The following is a 20,574-nucleotide window of genomic DNA, read 5'->3' as shown; positions in this document are numbered from 1 at the left end:
GACAGTGACACAAGTTTTGTTATTTTAGCTGTTTACAAAAACATGTTCAGAAATACAATTATATATATATAATATGGGCTGAAAGTGCACACTCCCAGCTGCAATATGAGAGTTTTCACATCCAAATCGGAGAAAGGGTTTAGGAATCATAGCTCTGTAATGCATAGCCTCCTCTTTTTCAAGGGACCAAAAGCAATTGGACAAGGGACTCTAAGGGCTGCAATTAACTCTGAAGGTGTCTCCCTCGTTAACCTGTAATCAATGAAGTAGTTAAAAGGTCTGGGGTTGATTACAGGTGTGTGGTTTTGCATTTGGAAGCTGTTGCTGTGACCAGACAACATGCGGTCTAAGGAACTCTCAATTGAGGTGAAGCAGAACATCCTGAGGCTGAAAAAAAAGAAAAAATCCATCAGAGAGATAGCAGACATGCTTGGAGTAGCAAAATCAACAGTCGGGTACATTCTGAGAAAAAAGGAATTGACTGGTGAGCTTGGGAACTCAAAAAGGCCTGGGCGTCCACGGATGACAACAGTGGTGGATGATCGCCGCATACTTTCTTTGGTGAAGAAGAACCCGTTCACAACATCAACTGAAGTCCAGAACACTCTCAATGAAGTAGGTGTATCTGTCTCTAAGTCAACAGTAAAGAGAAGACTCCATGAAAGTAAATACAAAGGGTTCACATCTAGATGCAAACCATTCATCAATTCCAAAAATAGACAGGCCAGAGTTAAATTTGCTGAAAAACACCTCATGAAGCCAGCTCAGTTCTTGAAAAGTATTCTATGGACAGATGAGACCAAGATCAACCTGTACCAGAATGATGGGAAGAAAAAAGTTTGGAGAAGAAAGGGAACGGCACATGATCCAAGGCACACCACATCCTCTGTAAAACATGGTGGAGGCAACGTGATGGCAAGGGCATGCATGGCTTTCAATGGCACTGGGTCACTTGTGTTTATTGATGACATAACAGCAGACAAGAGTAGCCGGATGAATTCTGAAGTGTACAGGGATATACTTTCAGCCTAGATTCAGCCAAATGCCGCAAAGTTGATCGGACGGCGCTTTATAGTACAGATGGACAATGACCCCAAGCATACAGCCAAAGCTACCCAGGAGTTCATGAGTGAAAAAAAGTGGAACATTCTGCAATGGCTAAGTCAATCACCAGATCTTAACCCAATTGAGCATGCATTTCACTTGCTCAAATCCAGACTTAAGACGGAAAGACCCACAAACAAGCAAGACCTGAAGGCTGCGGCTGTAAAGGCCTGGCAAAGCATTAAGAAGGAGGAAACCCAGCGTTTGGTGATGTCCATGGGTTTCAGACTTAAGGCAGTGATTGCCTCCAAAGGATTCGCAACAAAATATTGAAAATAAAAATATTTTGTTTGGGTTTGGTTTATTTGTCCAATTACTTTTGACCTCCTAAAATGTGGAGTGTTTGTAAAGAAATGTGTACAATTTCTATCAGATATTTTTGTTCAAACCTTCAAATTAAACGTTACAATCTGCACTTGAATTCTGTTGTAGAGGTTTCATTTCAAATCCAATGTGGTGGCATGCAGAGCCCAACTCGCGAAAATTGTGTCACTGTCCAAATATTTCTGGACCTAACTGTACATTCTGTAAGCCATATAGGATCTCATAAGAAGATGAAATTCCATTAACCATCCCTTTGAAAAAAACCTTGCATATAGATAGTCAAATATATCCAGGAATATATTTTGCGTCAAATACAGCAAAATTCATAGGAGTATATTAAATACTAATTATAATAATTATTCCCAAAGGTATATAAGAGATGTAACAGGTTACATAGAATAATTAATGTTGTATATAAAGAAGACATAAATGTAGACACGCGGATGTTTAGACATACAATGGACAATATGTACCGGGTTGTGGTGTAATAAACACCCTTAAGTATATCCTATATGGTTCAATCTTCTCCCGAGTATATTTCCAGATATCCAATAAATACAAAAATATATATATATATTCAATGGACAAAAATTCCAAGGAGAGGGAAAGAGGAAAAGTCACTAGAAGAATTTCACTGTACGTATAGTTGTTCTTGTCATTTCATCTGTTGAACACAAGTCTCTTGTTTAGGGTCCTTAATCACGAGATACCAGATATTCATCCATTCTCTCATCTGAGTCCTTATGCTGCGAGGAGAAAGGAGGAGGAAAATATTAGAGGAAAAATATTGAAGAAATAAAACTGATCCGATCTTATCCCAAAAAGCCCGTGAATAATAGCTCTTCATTTAGCCCATTTGGTGACACACTGTTTAGGCCCTAAATCTAATGGGATTCAAAGCGGAGTAAGCGTTTTGTTATGTCCCCGCCCCTAATATCCGTTTTTACCCGGTCCAGTCCAATCACCCACAACCCGGTTTGCCCCGATGACAGGAAAGAAAATGTGAGGCAATTGATGTAATCTTTTTACCCTTTAGGAGATCACTTGAGGCCAAATTAATCGTCGACATGTGTTTTTGTATGCGTTTTCTCAGTTCCTGAGACATTTCTCCAATATAGATCTTTTGACAGGGATATATGATCGCATAAATCACACATGTCGTCTTGCAATTAATAAAAAACCTCAAATTATGCTGACTCCCATTGTTTGGGTGATTGAATGTTTCTTGGGTAGAGGACATATAGGGGCAGACATTACACTCACCGCAAGGAAAGGACCCTCTTGTGATAAATCCTCATCCCAACCGGTGAGTAAGTCTAGTAAAATGACTCTTCACTAATTGATCCCCAAGGTTTGGTGCCTTTTTTGCCGTAATTAATGGTCGATCACTGATGACATCTCGTGTTCTAGGATCCACTTTAAGGATTTTCCAATGTTCCATGATGATCCTGCCAAACTCCTTCCATTGATTATGGAAATTGGTTGTTATCCTAAGCTCCTGCTTTTCGTGTCGTATTTTAGGAATAAGCAAGGAATCTTGTGAGTGGTTTCTGGCCCCTTCAAATACATGGGACAGCGTCCTTCTAGGATAGCCACGTTGAATGAAACGATTTGTAAGCTTTCTAGCCTGTACATGAAAATTCTGTTCTGATGTACAGTTACGTCTAACCTGTAGATATTGCCCCATGGGTATACCTTTTTTAAGATGTTCCGGGTGAAAGCTGGTGAAGTGAAGCAACCCATTTGTTGCTGTTGGTTTTCGGAAGAGATCTGTTTGTAACCGTCCATTCTCCATGGTTAAATTCAAGTCCAAAAAGGTTCCCCCTGTGGAGTAAATCGCAAAGGTAAGAAAAATATTATGGGGGTTGTTGTTTAGTGAAGACAAAAATTCTCTGCATTCCTCTTCAGGACCACGCCAGAAAAAGGCTATATCATCAATGAATCTAAACCATCCTAATATGTTGTTGGAAAACTGTGTTGAGTGGTAAACTATCTCGGCCTTCCACCATCCGAGAAATAAATTCGCTACGAAAGGTGCGCAACGCGCACCCATGGCTACGCCTGACACCTGTTGGTAAAAAGTTCCATCAAACACAAAATAATTGTGGAAAAGTACAAAATTAAGGAGGTCCATCAAAAAGGAGTCATGTAGTCTATCTGAGTTGGTTTGAAGATTCAAAAAATATTCCACCGCCTGACTTCCATCCCAGTGTGAGATATTAGAGTACAGGGACTCCACATCACATGTTACAACCAGATCTCCCTCCAGCAAATTGATATTCTTAATATTCTGGATAAAATGTGTAGTATCTCTGGTATGTGATGGGAGCCCCTGTACAAGAGGTTGCAGAAAGTAATCCAAATAAGCCCCAGCCTTTTCACAGAGGCTACCAATACCTGAAATGATTGGGCGTCCAGGTGGACGGTGCAGATCTTTATGTACCTTAGGTAAAAGGTAAAATGTTGCCACGATTGGTTTGGGGACCCAGAGGAACTCTTTTTCTTTTATTTTGGTGATGGTGCCCATGTCCATGGCTGCATCCAGTAGTTTTGCAAGTTTCGTCTGAAAAATCAAAGTAGGGTCAGAAGGTAGTTTCCAATAAAAACGTGCATTCAACAATTGTTTCTTTGCCTCTTCTAGATATATAGTTCTATAGGCCAGAGGACCACATTCCCACCCTTGTCCACTTCTTTGATGACAATTGTTTTGTTTTCACTAAGTTCTTTTATAGCTTTCCTTTCTCCAGGGCTCAGGTTATGTCCCATATGTGATCTTTCTGTCAGTTTCATTATATCTGTCTTGATAAATTCAAAGAATAACTGTACTGATGGCATCATGGACAAGGGTAGCGATGCTGTGGATTTATTCTTAAGTGGACAGGGTGCCCTACCTGATGGGGGCTCCGCCTCATTCAGCAGATCCAGGAAGTCCTCCAGAACCTGACAGTCCAGATCATTAAAGGTATCCATTACTTTTGGTTGTTTATACATTACACAAAACAAGAGTCTTCTGCAAAATAGATACACATCTTTTATAAGTGTAAATTTGTCTACCTTCTTAGTTGGTGAGAATGTTAATCCCTTTTCCAATACTGATTTTTGATTTTTAGTAAGTGAAATGTCAGACAGATTGATTACACATAACATACCTTCAGAGCCATGGACCATGTTACTATCCATCACTTGTGTTTCCCCTTGTTGGCATTCCTCCATACTGGGTTCCTGTATCCCTGTCCTGTTCTTGTTGGATTTCTTCTTACTCCGTCTAGTGCGACGTCGCTGTTGTCCGATAATAAAAAATCGCTGTCACTAGTAGTGCCACCACTAGCATGACCAGGGACAGCTTTCTTTGGAGGAGTACCCCTTCTGTTTCCCTTATGTCTCCATTTGAAAGCAGTTTTGTTATCAAAGTCCTCATGGTCTCTGTGAAATTTTTTCTACTTGCCCTCAATGATCTCCCGTTCATATTTATTCAAGTCTGTACTAAGCCTATCCTGAAATGGACGTACTTTTTGTTCTAAATCAAAATCTGATAATTTGGCTTCTAGGGATTTTATATCAGACCTAGTTTTTTCTAATAATGTTTTGTCATGTTCTAAAAGCATAGCAATGAGGATTCTAGAGCATAGTACAAGGCCCTTCTCCCAGATCTCTTTGAAATTTCCTTCTGGCTCCCAGACTGGAAAGATTTGAACTCTAAGGCCTCTTGGGACCAGTCCTAGTTTTAAATACTCCTCCAGACTTCTGATATTCCACCATAGGCGTATCCCCTGTTTCTCGGTTGAGATAATGTCCTTTGGAAGTTGGGTAAAATTAGTGTCTATAGGGGCTCTAGATACAGTGCCAAAAATACTTTCAGATTCATCATTCCAGGATGCCACCCGTGCATCCCAACCTGAAGCCATATCAAAAAGGACACAACACACACCAGTATTAAAAACAAATATATACCAATTAAATCACTATACCTATATGCAATCGCAATGCGAGCGTGCTATTTCCAAGAAACCCGATACTACAAGGCATACAAGAGACTTTAAACAAAAAAACGGAAAGCACAGCTATGTAATATCAGCAAGGTAGAATTATTAGGAGGGTGCTAGTCCAAAAGACTTATATAGAAGGAAGGAAAAAAAGCATGGACCAGAAAAGCACTCAACTCACAAGGTATATATATAAAAATACAAATTTTATTGATTTTTAACCACTACAAAACGTGAAAACCATCTCGCTAGCGATCTCGTTATGTATGACGGTACCTTTAAAGGCCAGGCCTCCCTATAAGGCCTTTTTCACACATTAGTTTATTGCCGTCAGTCACAATCCATTTACTCGACGGATCCGTCGCAGATTGTGTATAAACTGATGCAACGGATCTGTTTTTTGACGGATCCGACTAGCTGGGGGATAAATAATAAATTGGAGGATGCTTAGTTAAAAAAAATGGAATCTAGCGGCATCAGTCGCCGGATACGATTTTTTCAAAATTCGACGGGTTGTAACTGACGGCAAAAAAATGATGTGTGAAAGGAGCCTAAGTGATATATACGTCTCATACTATTATTGAGCTATATTTCTGCCACGAGTTAAATAATGAAATATACATTCTTCTTAATAGAAGCAGTGCTAACTGTTCAGCTCAAGACAATCGTATGCGGTCCTGTACACACTGATTGCCAGGACACTTTAGGATCACACAAGCACAACTATATATAAAAGTAGTCGACTGCGCTTTTCAGCACAACTGTATGAAAAAGAAATCTTATTACTAATGAATAATTGATAAGAATCATTTAGCTTTAGTGTGTTATCATTTACCTTTGGTGTGCGCTTTTACACAGAAGGTTATCGCTATCAAGCAAGCAATGCGTAATAAAAATTCCTGCATTTATATAAGCGTGTTCCATTCTTACGGTGCATTTATACTAGCCAATAATGGGGGACAAGCGTCCTTTGCAATGCTTGTTTCCATATAATCGGCCTGCCTAAACAGGCTGCCAATTACCTGATAAATGTGTAAAACACTCATTCATCAGGAAAAATATTTTCAAAAATATTATTATTATCCTTGGCAGCACATAATCTTGTGTAAACAGGACAATATGCTGCCGAGAACAATGGTACTTTGTGCTCACAGAACAATCTTATTAACAATTGGTCTGTGTTTATGAAACAGGCTACTAAATGGCCATCAATCAACTGATATGTAGCTGAACAGTGGTTGTTTGACGGCTTTGAGTGGCCATTGTAAAGGCACCGTAAGTAAAAGGCACTAGCTGCAATGTTAAGTTTGTACTGCTTCAATTTCTGATAGATAATAGAATATATGAGACCTGAAGTGACTGAGAACCACGTACCACAACTGCAGGGTCATATGCAGTCACCTCACCTGGGTCCAAGGGGGCAGAGATTCGCTTCTTCAGCCGTCTCCATGTCCTGGACGCTCTGTCTCTGAGCTGTGCTCTGGACATGCTGCCTCTCTCCTGTGTCCCCTCAGCCATTCTGCAGCTCATCTCCTCACAATGGCCCTTAAAATCCAAGTTCAAGCAACATAAGGAGGAGCCCCTGTGAGGCGCAGAACCCTACAGCAGCCTCCATCCATGGAAACTGTGACACAGCCTGTGTGGTGAGCAGGCACTGTATGAGTGTGTCTGCCTCCCTGGCTACACGTGTCTGTCTGTAGAGCCTGGAGGGCAGGAGCTTCTATTTATAGACTGTGTGTGTATATATATATAAGTGCCCTCAGATACACGCAGTCTGCCCTTTCTGCTACGGCAGTATGCACTGACTGAATGACTTCCTTACTGCCACCCCACCAAATACTAGAAGCCTTGGATAACTCCAACCTTCCCCTGCTGTAGTCTAACATTTGTCTGTAACTTGAACCTCGCGTGCCCTAATGCAGAATCTAGTAGATCCACACCTACCTTGTGCCATTTCTACTGCTGTGTCTTATGTGGCAGAGACACCTTTTGGCCAGGTCCTACCTTTGTGCTCCCTGCAGCAGTGTCCTTGTCCTTTCCTCTTCTCTATAAATTGTAAGCTTCAGGGGCCAGGTCCTTTTTCCCCTTTTTTCCCATGTGCCTCAGGATCATTCATTTAGGGTTTTTTTCATTATGCTTGTTTTCTGCCTTGTTATTTATTTATGTTGATAGTGAAGTTATCCTCATGTTATTAGCTGTAAATTATGTTTGACCTTTTTATACATAAAGTAAACCCCCTTTTTCCTATGTACAGTGCCCTGGAAGTAAAGTGTTTTTCCCATCTGTGAAGAAATGGAAATATGCCCTGAAGTGGGGCTATAAAAATATCTGAGTGGCGATGTGCTACACTGTGTAACCCCCATAGAGATGAATGGGAGTTACAGTAAGAGTGTAGCAAAACGAGCTCTGCTATTTCCACAGCTCAGGATTTATACCAGCAGAGAACCTTGCTTTGTTAAGCCAGCTTTACACGTTGCAATTAGTTGTACAATCGCATTTGCGATGTGACACGCCCAGGTTGCATACGGGATCTATGAGATTTCACGTTGGTCGTTCATTTGCTGTCACACGAGCGTTAGTAGTCTATGTTAAATTGATCAATTTTATGTGCGATCCTTTAGATCATGTGTTCTGTGACGTATGCATTGAGCACCCTTTTTTTTTTTTTATTTATTGACTTGCCAAGCGTGTGTAATGTGTAGGGATGCGTTTTTACTATGTCATCTGCCATTCAGCTCTGCTACATGGCCGCTGACAGCAGACACAGACAGAGCCATGTAGCAGAGCTGAATGGCAGATGACAGCAGACACAGACAGAGCCGCACTGTCAGAATGAACTCGGGTGAACCTCACCCGACTTCATGGTCATGCTTTGGCTCTGTCTGTGTCGCGCCCTGATTAGCGGTCACCAGTGAAGGGCTCACCGGTGACCGCTAAACTCCTGAGTAACTGAACTGAGCAGCCCTCTCTCATATACTCACCGATCCCCGGCGCTGCACGGCATTCACACTGCTCCGGCGGCTTTTACTATTTTGAAAAAGCCGGCCGCCCATTAAACAATCTCGTATTCCCTGCTTTCCCTGCCCACCGGCGCCTATGATTGGTTACAGTGAGACACGCCCCCACACTGAGTGACAGGTGTCACACTGCACCCAATCACAGCAGCCGGTGGGCGTGTCTATACTGTGCAGTGAAATAAATAATTAAATAATTAAAAAAAACGGCGTGCGGTCCCCCCCAATTTTAAAACCAGCCAGATAAAGCCATACGGCTGAAGGCTGGTATTCTCAGGATGGGGAGCTCCACGTTATGGGGAGCCCCCCAGCCTAACAATATCAGCCAACAGCCGCCCAGAATTGCCGCATACATTAGATGCGACAGTTCTGGGACTGTACCCGGCTCTTCCCGATTTGCCCTGGTGCGTTGGCAAATCGGGGTAATAAGGAGTTATTGGCAGCCCATAGCTGCCAATAAGTCCTAGATTAATCATGTCAGGCGTCTATGAGATACCTTCCATGATTAATCTGTAAATTACAGTAAATAAACACACTCACCCGAAAAAATCCTTTATTAGAAATAAAAAACACAAACAAATTCCCTCATCACCAATTTAATCAGCCCCAAAAAGCCCTCCATGTCCGGCGTAATCCACGGACCTCCAGCGTCGCTTCCAGCTCTGCTGCATGGAGGTCACAGGAGCAGCAGAAGACACCGCCGCTCCTGTCACCTCCACGCAGCTAATGAAGACAGCCACGCGATCAGCTGAGCTGTCACTGAGGTTACCCGCTGTCACTGGATCCAGCGGAGGATGCAGCGGTGGCCGCGGGTAACCTCAGTGACAGCTCAGCTGATCGCGCTACTCACCGCCGCTCCTGTCAGCTCCACGCAGCAACTGCGGTGAGTAGTGCGATCAGCTGAGCTGTCACTGAGGTTGCCCGCGGCCACCGCTGCATCCACCGCTGGATCCAGTGACAGCGGGTAACCTCAGTGACAGCTCAGCTGATCGCGCGGCTGTCTTCAGTTGCTGTGTGGAGGTGACAGGAGCGGCTGTGTCTGCTGCAGCTCCGGTCACCTCCATGCAGCAGCGCTGGAAGCGACGCTGGGCATCCTGGATTACGCCGGACATGGAGGGCTTTTTTGGCCTGATTAAAAAGTGGTTAACCAGGGTATATGTTTGTGTTTTTTATTTCTAATAAAGGATTTTTTCGGGTGTGTGTGTTTATTTACTGTAATTTACAGATTAATCATGGAGGGTGTCTCATAGACGCCTGACATGATTAATCTAGGACTTATTGGCAGCTATGGGCTGCCAATAACTCCTTATTACCCCGATTTGCCAACGCACCAGGGCAAATCGGGAAGAGCCGGGTACAGTCCCAGAACTGTCGCATCTAATGTATGCGGCAATTCTGGGCGGCTGTTGGCTGATATTGTTAGGCTGGGGGGCTCCGCATAACGTGGAGCTCCCCATCCTGAGAATACCAGCCTTCAGCCGTATGGCTTTATCTGGCTGGTTTTAAAATTGGGGGGGAACAGACGCCTTTTTTTTAATTATTTAATTATTTATTTCACTGGACAGTATAGACACGCCCACCGGCTGCTGTGATTGGGTGCAGTGTGACACCTGTCACTCAGCGTGGGGGCGTGTCTCACTGTAACCAATCATAGGCGCCGGTGGGCGAGGAAAGCAGGGAATACGAGATTGTTTAATGGGCGGCCGGCTTTTTCAAAATAGTAAAAGCCGCCGGAGCAGTGTGAATGCCGTGCAGCGCCGCGCCAGAGATCGGGGATCAGTGAGTATGAGAGAGGGGGGGAGAGGGATAGACTGATATGGACAGAGAGTGAGGGACAGAGATAGTGACCGACTGACAGAGATTAGTGAATGACAGACATTGTGAGGCGCTTCAGAACACAGCTTTTCAGCTGCGCTCTGAAGCGGACCTTTTTTAAGCTGCGGTGCAGAGCGCACACCTGCGCACATAGCATCAGACACCAAAATCGTATGAGAGATGTCACACGTTACAATTGACTAGGTTCGTGCAACAAAACGCTCAATTCTAGACAAAGATACGATGTGTTTGCGATCAACGGTTTTGCGTTCAATCCTGATCGCACTTAGGTGTCACAAGCAGATACCTCACAAACGATGCCGGATGTGCGTCACTTACAACTTGACCCCAACGACGGATTGTGAGATATATTGAAGCGTGTGTAGCGGGCTTTAGACTCTTTATGTAGTTCCCATTAATTTTTATAGAAGTTACACAACCAGGATAGCTCTGCAGCTCATCCTGGTCCTAGTGGCAATCCGTACTGATGAAGGTCTATCAGACAAAAACATCTTTGTTTATGGATTGTAAGCAGCCCTATTAAATACAACAATTTACTTCTTTCTATTTTGAGTTCCAAAATAATAATAATAATAATAATAAAAAAAAAGTTTATTTTTATAGTGCCAAGATATTCCGCAGCACTTTACAATCAGGTGGGGGCTTGTACAAACAAAAACAAAATAGCACATCGTTCAGCAGCTACAGTAGGAATGAAGGCCCTGCTCGAAAGCTTACAATCTATGAGGAAATAGGGGAACACAAAAGGTAAAGCACACTTGTAGTATCTGGTTTGGCCATCGTTATGATAAATTATTGATTTCATATAAAGCTGAATGATCCGGTCATTAGACAGTAAGCTTTTTGGTGCACTTACAAGCTATTGGTTGTACAGAGTATGTGAGGACAGAAAGGAGGGAGAAGGTTCCAAATAGCATTTAGAAGATAGGGGAGACTTAAGGTACTGTCACACATAACGAGATCGCTAGCGAGATTGCAGCTGAGTCACCGTTTTGGTGACGCAGTAGCGATCCCGTTAGCGATCTCGTTATGTGTGACACTTACCAGCGATCAGGCCCCTGCTGTGAGATCTCTAGTCGTTGCTGAATGGTCCAGGTCATTTTCTTCAAAGGCGACGTCCTGCTGGGCAGGACACATCGCTGTGTTTGACACTGTGTGACAGGGTCACAGTGACTGTTGAGATCGTTATACAGGTCGCTACTGCGACCTGTATTGTTCCTGCATCGCTGGTAAGATCTGACTGTGTGACATCTCACCTGCGACCTCCCAGCGACTTAGGGGTGCTTTACACACAGCGAGCTCGCTGCCGAGATCGCTGCTGAGTCACGCTTTTTGTGACGCAGCAGTGACCTCATTAGCGATCTCAATGTGTGTGACACTGAGCAGCGATCTGGCCCCTGCTGCGAGATCGCTGCTCGTTACACACAGCGCTGGTTCGTTTTCTTCAAAGGCGCTCTCCCACTGTGACACACAGATCGCTGTGTGTGACAGCGAGAGAGCGACGAATGAAGCGAGCAGGGGAGCAGGAGCCGGCGTCTGGCAGCTGCGGTAAGCTGTATCCAAGATAAACATCGGATAACCAAGGTGGTTACCCGATATTTACCTTAGTTACCAGCCTCCGCAGCTCTCACGCTGCCTGTGCTGCCGGCTCCGGCTCTCTGCACATGTAGCTGCATTACACATCGGGTTAATTAACCCGATGTGTACTGTAGCTAGGAGAGCAAAGCTAAGCGGTGTGCGCTGGTAACTAATGTAAACATCAGGTAACCATACCCGATGTTTACCTTAGTTACCAGTGTCAGCAGCTTCCAGACGCCGGCTCCGTGCAAGCGCAGGGTCGCTTGCACGTCGCTGCTCCCTGGGGGCTGGTCACTGGTCGCTGGTGAGATCTGCCTGTTTGACAGCTCACCAGCGACCATGTAGCGATGCAGCAGCGATCCTGACCAGGTCAGATCGCTGGTCGGATCGCTGCTGCATCGCTAAAGTGTGAAGGCACCCTTACCTGCGATCCCTATCAGGTCGCATCGTTTTCGGGATCGCTGGTAAGTCGTTGTGTGTGACTGGGCCTTTAGGTTAGTAAGTTATGATGATAAGCTTGTCTGAAGAGATGTGTTTTTAATGAAAGCTTAAAAACTTGGGGGCTGGATATTAGTCGCATTTTTTGGGGTAGTGCAGTCCAGAAAACTGGCGTGGCTCGAGAAAACTCTTGGAGACGGAGGTGTGAGGTTCATATTAAGGAGGATGTTAGTCTAAGGTCATTTGCAGAACGGAGGGGGTGGGTAGGATGATAGACAGAGATGAGGGATGAGATATATGGTGGTGCAGAGCTGTGGAGAGCTTTGTGGGTGAGAGATATAAATTTGTATTGTACTCTGTAGCTGATTGGCTGCGAGTGTAGTGATTGGAACAAGGTGGAGGCATCAGTAAATTGGTTGGGCAGGAATATGACCCTGGCTGCTGCTTTCAGGATGGATTGGAGAGGAGAAGGTTTTGTCAGCGGGAGACTGATCATTAAAGAGTTGCAATATTCCAGACGAGAATGAATAAGGCTGTGTTCACACTAGAAAAATTATTTTTCTTAAGAAATTTCTTAAGAGTGAAGGATTAGTGCACCTGCGTTAAAAAACGCACCAAAAACGCACCTGCGTTTTTGCCGTGTTTTCGGTGCGTTTTTGGTGCGTTTTTGGTGCGTTTTTACCGCTGGTTGCTCCCTGCGTTATTCTGCCAATTATCTATGGCAAATAACACAGTTAGCTGCAGAAAAGAAGTGACTGCTCATTCTTTTTCTTAAGAAAATCTACTGAAAAAAAAGAAAAAAACGTAGTGTGCGCACAGCTAATTTTTTTTGCCATAGGTTTTGCTGGGGAATGTCTGCAGAAAGGTTACAAGAATCTCTCAAGAAATTTCTGCAGCAAAAACGGACCAAAAATGCAGGTAAAAAACGCAGTGTGTGAACATAGCCTAAGAACGACAGTAAGGGCTTGTGCGCATGTACATGCTGAAATTTCTGCAGCGATTTGTCAGCACATGTGCGCTATAAATCTCTGCAGAAACATTGCATAATGGATGCAGTGTTTCCGCAGAATAAATGCCGATTTCATGCACTATGGATGCTGCCTCTCCCATAGACAGAGTGGGAGCTGCGTCTAAAGTGCACGAAAGAAGTGACATGCTGCATTTTTGAACACACCAATTTGGATCAAAATTTCAGCATCCAAATGCGCAAGGATTATGCACAATTTTCATAGATTGTGCAGGAGACGCAGGACGCATGCATTTACGCTGCAGTGCTAGATGCAGCGTAAATGCATGCAATACGCACACCTGCACACATGCCCTAAGGGTTTTTGCAGTTTCAAAGATGAGAAACGGTCTGATTCTGGAGATGTTTTTAAGATGCAGGTTACATGTGCGAGTGAGTGATTGAATATGGGGAATGAAGGAAAGTTCTGAGTCAAATATAACCCCAAGACAGCAAACACGCTGCTTGGGAGTAATGATGGAATTGTGCTGCCCCCGCAACAGCCGAGGGGTCTCCGGACCCGAGGTGGGGTCGCTTGGCTGCTCGAAATGAAAAAGGGGAGAAAGGTATTTACAAAAGGGGGGAGAAGGCTGGATTGGATAGTGTTCGTGATGCCACCCACGGGTCGTGGTAAAGGTATCACCGCTGCTGCGTTTAGGAGAGAGAGGGAGCGCCCGGAAATGATGGGATGGCAGCTGGTGATGTTAACAGCTGGTGATGGGTCCCACTCACCTGCATGGCTAGCAGGGTGAGCTTGCTCTCAGGGTTCACGCTTGGGATTTTCTGGACGGTTTTGGTAAGTCCTATCCCCTTCGTAGCGCTAGTACCCCGATTTTGGAGCGGGTGGAGAGCGGTTCATGAAGATTCAGTCCTCGTCCTCGTCGGGTGAATTACTGGGCTGCAAAAAGCTACTTCACAGCCTAGGGTCCGCGTACCCCGTCGTGCCCTGGCCCCTGCCCAGTTGTAGCACAAGGTCACTGAACTGCCCTCTGTGGCAGTACCGTGCCCCCTGCCACTACCCCCTGCAACCGGGGTTCCAGCTCCTTCCAGGCCAGGCCAACGTCTGGCACCTGGGATGGATACAGGTGCCCAGCTCCGCAGCGTGACCTCTTCCTCTCACTGCTCACTGACACTCTCTACTCCTCTACTGACACTTCTGGCCCTCCTTCTATTATCTCTCCATCTGGGCGGTCCTATTCCCCTCAGGCTGCCCAATGGGTGTTTGGTGGGTGTGGTGCAGAGTGTTCCTCAGGATTTGTGTATACCTGTTCTTAGCAACACCAAAGGGACAGGACCCGTAACCAAGGAGGAGCGGGTACCATGCAGAAGGGCAGATTGCACGGCACCCTTGTGACGACCTGATAGGCCAGGGCGTCACATTATCATCGAAGGTAATTGAGATGTCGGGTATAGGTTGGTTAGTAGAGGCAGGAAACACAAGAAACTCAGTTTTGGAGTTTCAGATAGAGGGAGGACATGCTTTGAGAGACAGTAGACAGACAATCAGTGGTATTTTGTAATAATGCAGGGGTGATGTTAGGTGATGATGTGTATAATTGGGTGTTATCAGCATAGAGATGATACTGGAAACCAAATCTGCTGATGGTTTGTCCAATAAGGGCAGTACATAGAGAGGAGAGGAGGGGACCCAAGACTGAGCCTTGAAGAACCTCGAACGTGAAGGGGAGAGGAGAGGAGTAAGAGCCGGCAAAGGGAACAGTGAATGAGCTGTCAGAGAGATAGGAGGAGAACCAGGCGAGAGCGGTGTCCTTGAGGCCAATAGAGCAGAGCATGGTGAGAAGGGGTTGGTGATTCACAGTGTCAAAAGCAGCTGAGAGATCTAAGAGAAACAATAGGGACTAGTGGCTATTTGATTTTGCTGTTTCTAGAACATTGGAGACTTTGGTGAGGTCCGTTTTGGTGGAGTGTAAAAAGAGGAAAACAGATTGAGAGGGATTGAGAAGCGAGTGTTCAGAGAGATAGCGGATTAGCCAAGAGTGGACCAAGTGTTCCAGAGCTTAGAGATAAAGGGAAGAGAGACCGAAAACAGGTTCTACCCCTGACAGTTACTGATTTGCACATTTTTGTTATTTTTACAGTGCAGAAATTTTTGAGCACTCCCATACTCCCAGACTAGCTGCACTTGTAATCTAGTGCAGGGAGAGGAGGGCGAGCCAACGTTGAGCGGGGGCGCCACTACGCAACCCAGGGTGCTGACCTCCGCGGCAAGGTAGGGAAAAGTGTGAGGGTGTCTGACCATTCCCGTTCTGCACTGCAGCACCTTTTTTCCTTCTATGTGTTATATATATATATATATATATATATATATGTGTGTGATGTTTGTCACATGGGATATCTATATCTATTTTAATCTAAATTAAATAAAAGTGTTTTTAAAGGGTTTTTTCTACGGTATTTAAGATTAGAGACCGGTCTGTAGTTAGCACAGTTCTGGTCGAGGGAAGATTTTTTAAGTAGAGGGGTTATAATGGCATGTTTAAATGATGAAGAAAAGGTACCTGATGAAAGAGAGAGGTTAAATATTTTTGTTAGATAGGTAGTGACAGGTGGGGAGAGAGTCTGAAGGAGATGTAAGGGAATAGGGTCACTGGTGCAGGTTGTTGGGCGAGAAGAAGCGAGGAGCCTGGTCACTTCTACTTCTGTGACAGGCTTGAATATTGAAAGTGAGCTTGAGGTGCGGGAGGGGAGGGGAGGGGATCCAGGCTCTGAGGGGATTTTTCAAAAATGTCCTGATGGATATGGTTGATCTTTTATAAGAAGCAAGTGTGCAGATCATCAGAGCTGCGGTTGGTAACTGGGGTCTGTGCTTTAGGGCTCAGAAGGGAGTGGAAGATTTCAAAGAGTTATTTAGGATTGTTGGGTAGTGATGTGATGAGGGGTAAACTTGTTTGGCCAGATGGAAAGCAGAGTTATAGGTTTTGAGCATGAATTTATAATGGATGAAGTCTTCTGCTGAAAGGGATTTTCTTCACAGATGCTCTGCACACCTTGAATAGCGCTGGAGGAAACGTGTTTGAAGTGTGTGTCAGGGCTGCCGCTGCCTGTGTAGATTTTTTTGCATGTAGATGGTGCAGCTTCATGCAGGGCACTCTGCAATGTCTTATTATAATGTTAAAAGAAAAAGGTTTTGGTACCATGTTAGCCAGTTGAAAAATGATTGATTGCTCTCAGTGAGAGAAACAAAATTAAGATTTTGTAGTTGTGATACCTTTTAATGGCTAACTGAAACAAAATTAAAATTTTGTAGTTGTGATACCTTTTAATGGCTAACTAAAATAATTATTTTAGTTAGCCATTAAAAGGTATCACAACTACAAAATTTTAATTTTGTTTCTCTCACTGAGAGCAATCAATTATTATAATGTGACACTGCAGAGTCTGTACAGGAGAGGGAGGAGATGGGAGCCAAGGATGACTGCATATTGTTCATAAGCAGCTGGGTATTGATGGCGCTCAGATTTCTGTATGTGTGACAAGTGGGGGTGTTCAGGGTCTGGAGACAGTTTTTGACTGAAAAGGAGAGAAGGTTGTGGTCAGAGAGTAGGAGAAGGGAATTAGTAAAGCCATGAAGAGTGCAGAGGCATGAGAAGACCAGGTCCAGCATATTCCCATACTCATGGGTAGGAGAGTTAGTGAGCTGAATGAGGAAGAAAGAGGAGGTTAGAGAAAGAAAATGGGTGGCAGATTGGGAGAGCAGCTCATGAATAGAGATGTTAAAGTCCCCCATGATGAGAGTGGGAATGTCACAGGATAGAAAGTGAGGAAGCCAAGTGGCGACGTTATCGAGGAACTGACGGGGGGAGCCTGGAGTGCGATACACAACCTCATCCCAAGAGAATTAAGAATTAACAAAAGGGGGGACATGTCCTGGCTATGGAGGAGTGAGGACGTGTTTGTCTCAGCTCCTGCCACTGGACTACATTTCAGACGATTTATTCAGCCCAAGAGCCCAGGAAGAAGGCTATGCAGCGGAGGAGAAGAGAGAGATCTCAGGGGTGCAGCAGCGGAACGTCATGGACAGAGGAGAAGGGGATTAGAGGCTTCCTTACCGGGCCGAGGCAGAAGACAGCACAGCAGACATCTCTCAAGATGGCCACCGCGACCGCAAGTGTGGTGAGAGCAGAGTGCTTCACAAAGCTGGCAGGCACGGAGAAGCAAGGGAAGCTCCAGCAGCAGCCGCGACAGGAGGATAAGACCACCCAGGCAGCGGAAGAGAGGCAGCAGACGGCGTCAGACGGCCAGCAAGCAGGGTCACAGGTACAGGGGAGCCCTGGAGCAAGGAGCATAGGAGCAACCCCCGCCATTACTGACCGCAGACCTGCAGCATGGAGGCCACTGGAGGGGGGTGAGCTGTCCCTTCCCCTGACACAGATGGAAGATAGTGATGGATTCCAAAAAGGGTTAACAGTATTGCAAATGGGGAACAAGGCCCTAGTAGTAGAGATCCTTTATCTGCAGAGAGGCACAGCCAGAGTCAAAGGGTATCTGACAGAGAAATACAAGTAGCGTCAGAGCCTGCCATAAATAAAACAAGAACACATGATTCAGGAGTGCTGACAGAACTCAATGAAATCCAGGCACATATCTCTGTTATACCCACCAGGGAAGTTATGGAAACATACATAGCCAGGCTGGAACAGGCATATCGCACGGAACTGTCGGGCCTGAAGGGGGAGGTGGAAAGAGTGGACACTCAGAACCAAATACAGGCGGCTAAAATCCAGAATATGGAGGACACTACTCAGGCACACGGAGCTATTTTGGAACAACACTCCCGCCAAATGCAATATATGGTGGAAACAATGGATGATGCTGAAAATAGGGGCCAGAGAAACAATCTATGGATCCGGGGACTACCAGAGTCTGTTGAACCTAAAGATCTCTAGGGCACCCTCCAAGTGATCTTTTATTGAGATTCTGGGTGATCCACCAAACCAGCCCCTTGAGTTGGACAGAGCGCATAGAGTGTTGGGCCCTAGACCTACGCAGAATGACCGACCTCGGGATGTGATCTGCAGGGTCCACCTCTATGTCCTTAAAGAGGCCATCCTGTTTAAGTTACGAAGTGGAGTTTCACCATCATATGAGGGGAGCCAAATCCAGATCCTGCAGGACTTATCCCGCTTCACCTTACAAAGGAGAAGAGCACTGAAACCTCTCCTGGACATGCTCCGATCGTACGAGTTTCCATATAGCTGGGGATTTACCTTCCGCCTGCAGGTCTGGCACGCGGGAAGAATGCATGTTCTTCGGAATCCGACTGATATGCCGTCGTTTGCTGCGGCTTTGGACATCCCGTTGGTGCCTATAGAGGACTTTCCAATGGGGGGAGTGGGCGCCGCCCCAGCTGGTGATCGGATGTGTGACCCTCGATGAGAAAGAGGAGGGATGCCAGTTTGATGTTTAACACCTTCAGCTTCCGGGCTTTTTGTGTTTTTCTGTTTTTTTTCCTTTCTTTCTTCCGAGAGTCGTAACTTTTTTACTTTTCTGTCAATCTTGCCATATGAGGGCTTGCTTTTTTGTGGGACGAGTTGTACTTTTAAATGAAACCATAAAGTTTTACCATATAGTGTACTGGAAAACGGCAAAAAAATTCCAAGTGCGGAAAAATTGCAAAAAAAGTGTGATCGCACAATAGTTTTTGGGATATTTTATTCACCGTGTTCACTATATGGTAAAACGGATCTGTCATTGTGATGCCTGAGGTCAGTGCGAGTTTGTAGACATCAAACATGAATAGGTTTACTTGTATTTAAGGGGTTAAAAAAATTCACAAGCTTGTCCAAAAAAAGTGGCGCAGGTTTTGCGCCATTTTCCAAAACCCATAGCGGTTTCATTTTTCGGGATCTGAGGCTTAGTGATGGCTTATTTTTTGCGTCTCGAGCTGACGTTTTTAACGGTACCACTTTTGCGCAGATGGTACGTTTTGATCGTCTGTTATTGCATTTTGCGCAAAATTTGCGGCGACCAAAAACCGTAATTTTGGGGTTTGGAATTTTTTTGCCGCTACGCCGTTTACTGATCAGATTAATTGATTTTATATTTTGATAGATCGGGCATTTCTGAACGCGGCGATACCAAATGTGTATATTTTTTTTAACCCTTTAATTTTCAATGGCGTGAAAGGGGGGTGATATGAACTTTTAGGTTTTTTTATTTTTTTTATTTTTTAAAACTTTTTTTAACTTTTTTTATTTTATATTACTAGTCCCCCTAGGGGGCTATAGCGATCAGCAATCCGATCGCTCTGCCCTATCTGCAAATCACAGCTACAGAGCTGAGATCTGCAGATTTGGTGCTTTACTTTCAATGCCGGCTGTATTCCGGCATTGAGAGGAAGTGACTCATGTTAGCTACAGGCGTCATTACATGACCCTATGCTACCATGGCAACCACCGAAAGTCACATGATCATGTCACGTGACTTCCGATGGGGGCGGGGTAAGTCACTGTCATAGCGGCGCGCATATACATCTCTCTGCCAGATTTTGGCAGCAAGATGTAAGGGGTTAATGGTCGCGGGTGGAAGCGATTCCACCCGCGACTAGCAGGCACACATGTCAGCTGATGAAAACAGCTGATATGTGCGCTGATCTCCGCGACCTGCCCACGGCAGGGGGTGAGGATTAACCTCACATGATCCATGACGTACCCAGTACGTCATGGGTCGTTAAGGGGTTAAGAAGTTATAGGATTAAAGTGCCTTAGGTTGTTTTTGTTTTCAGGACTGGACTTACGGAATGTATCTCCCGGTATTGGCATGATCTTTGCCCCGAGGGGTTAAGCCTTTTTTGATTGTGGGGGTGGGGGGTTCCCTCCCCTCTTCCTGGAAAGGGATGAGGGAGGGCACCCCCTTGACGGTGTATAACACAATATCTTCTCAAAGTACTGTCTCTCTTCCTTACATAGGGTGTCGGTTGATACACTAAATTGAATAATTCAAAAGATGTTTATTGTTTGTCCGGGGCAGGGGGCTCCTTTGTAGAAAGCTCCCTCCCTGATTGGGGTAATACGCCATAGAAGAGTGGTGTAGTTTTACCATCCCTAGTCTAGAAAATTTGGTATTGTTTTTCCTAATACCGTTAACTTCAGTTTTTTGGTTTCAATATCAGGGTTCTGTTGAGACCCTACAGGCAGGAGGCACTCTGACCTCTTTGCCTATGGTTTCTACTGCTTTATTAGTAGTTTCTTCTTTGTAATTAATTCTTTCACCTTTCCCCCCCTTTTTTTTTTTGCTCCTTCTATCCTACTTATCTGCACCTTTCTCTCCT

General features: G+C 44.9%; 1 protein-coding gene and 1 long non-coding RNA gene across 3 annotated transcripts in view; both read right to left on the bottom strand.

The window, feature by feature from the left end:
* STARD8 (StAR related lipid transfer domain containing 8) overlaps positions 1 to 20,574 on the bottom strand; it is a 564,964-nt gene that overhangs the window by 442,209 nt on the left and 102,181 nt on the right. Inside the window, exon 1 of one of the 2 annotated variants that reach the window (XM_075323983.1) lies at positions 6,818 to 6,993. The exons of the other annotated variant lie outside the window; for it this stretch is intronic. Coding sequence (XP_075180098.1) covers positions 6,818 to 6,941 — 124 coding nt within the window. The 5' untranslated portion in view covers positions 6,942 to 6,993. Of the gene's footprint in view, positions 1 to 6,817; positions 6,994 to 20,574 lie in introns of those variants that run through there. 2 annotated transcript variants of the gene reach the window in all.
* On the bottom strand, positions 1,842 to 4,398 carry LOC142250567 (uncharacterized). Its single transcript, XR_012725212.1, has 4 exons — positions 4,320 to 4,398; positions 3,872 to 3,991; positions 3,124 to 3,252; positions 1,842 to 2,174 (listed from the first exon to the last, which is right to left on the bottom strand). It is a non-coding gene; the product is annotated as an uncharacterized LOC142250567 (long non-coding RNA).

Source organism: Anomaloglossus baeobatrachus, chromosome 9 (genome assembly GCF_048569485.1).
Source record: "Anomaloglossus baeobatrachus isolate aAnoBae1 chromosome 9, aAnoBae1.hap1, whole genome shotgun sequence".
NCBI lineage: Eukaryota > Metazoa > Chordata > Amphibia > Anura > Aromobatidae > Anomaloglossus > Anomaloglossus baeobatrachus.
This window is presented reverse-complemented; position numbering and strand designations above follow the sequence as displayed.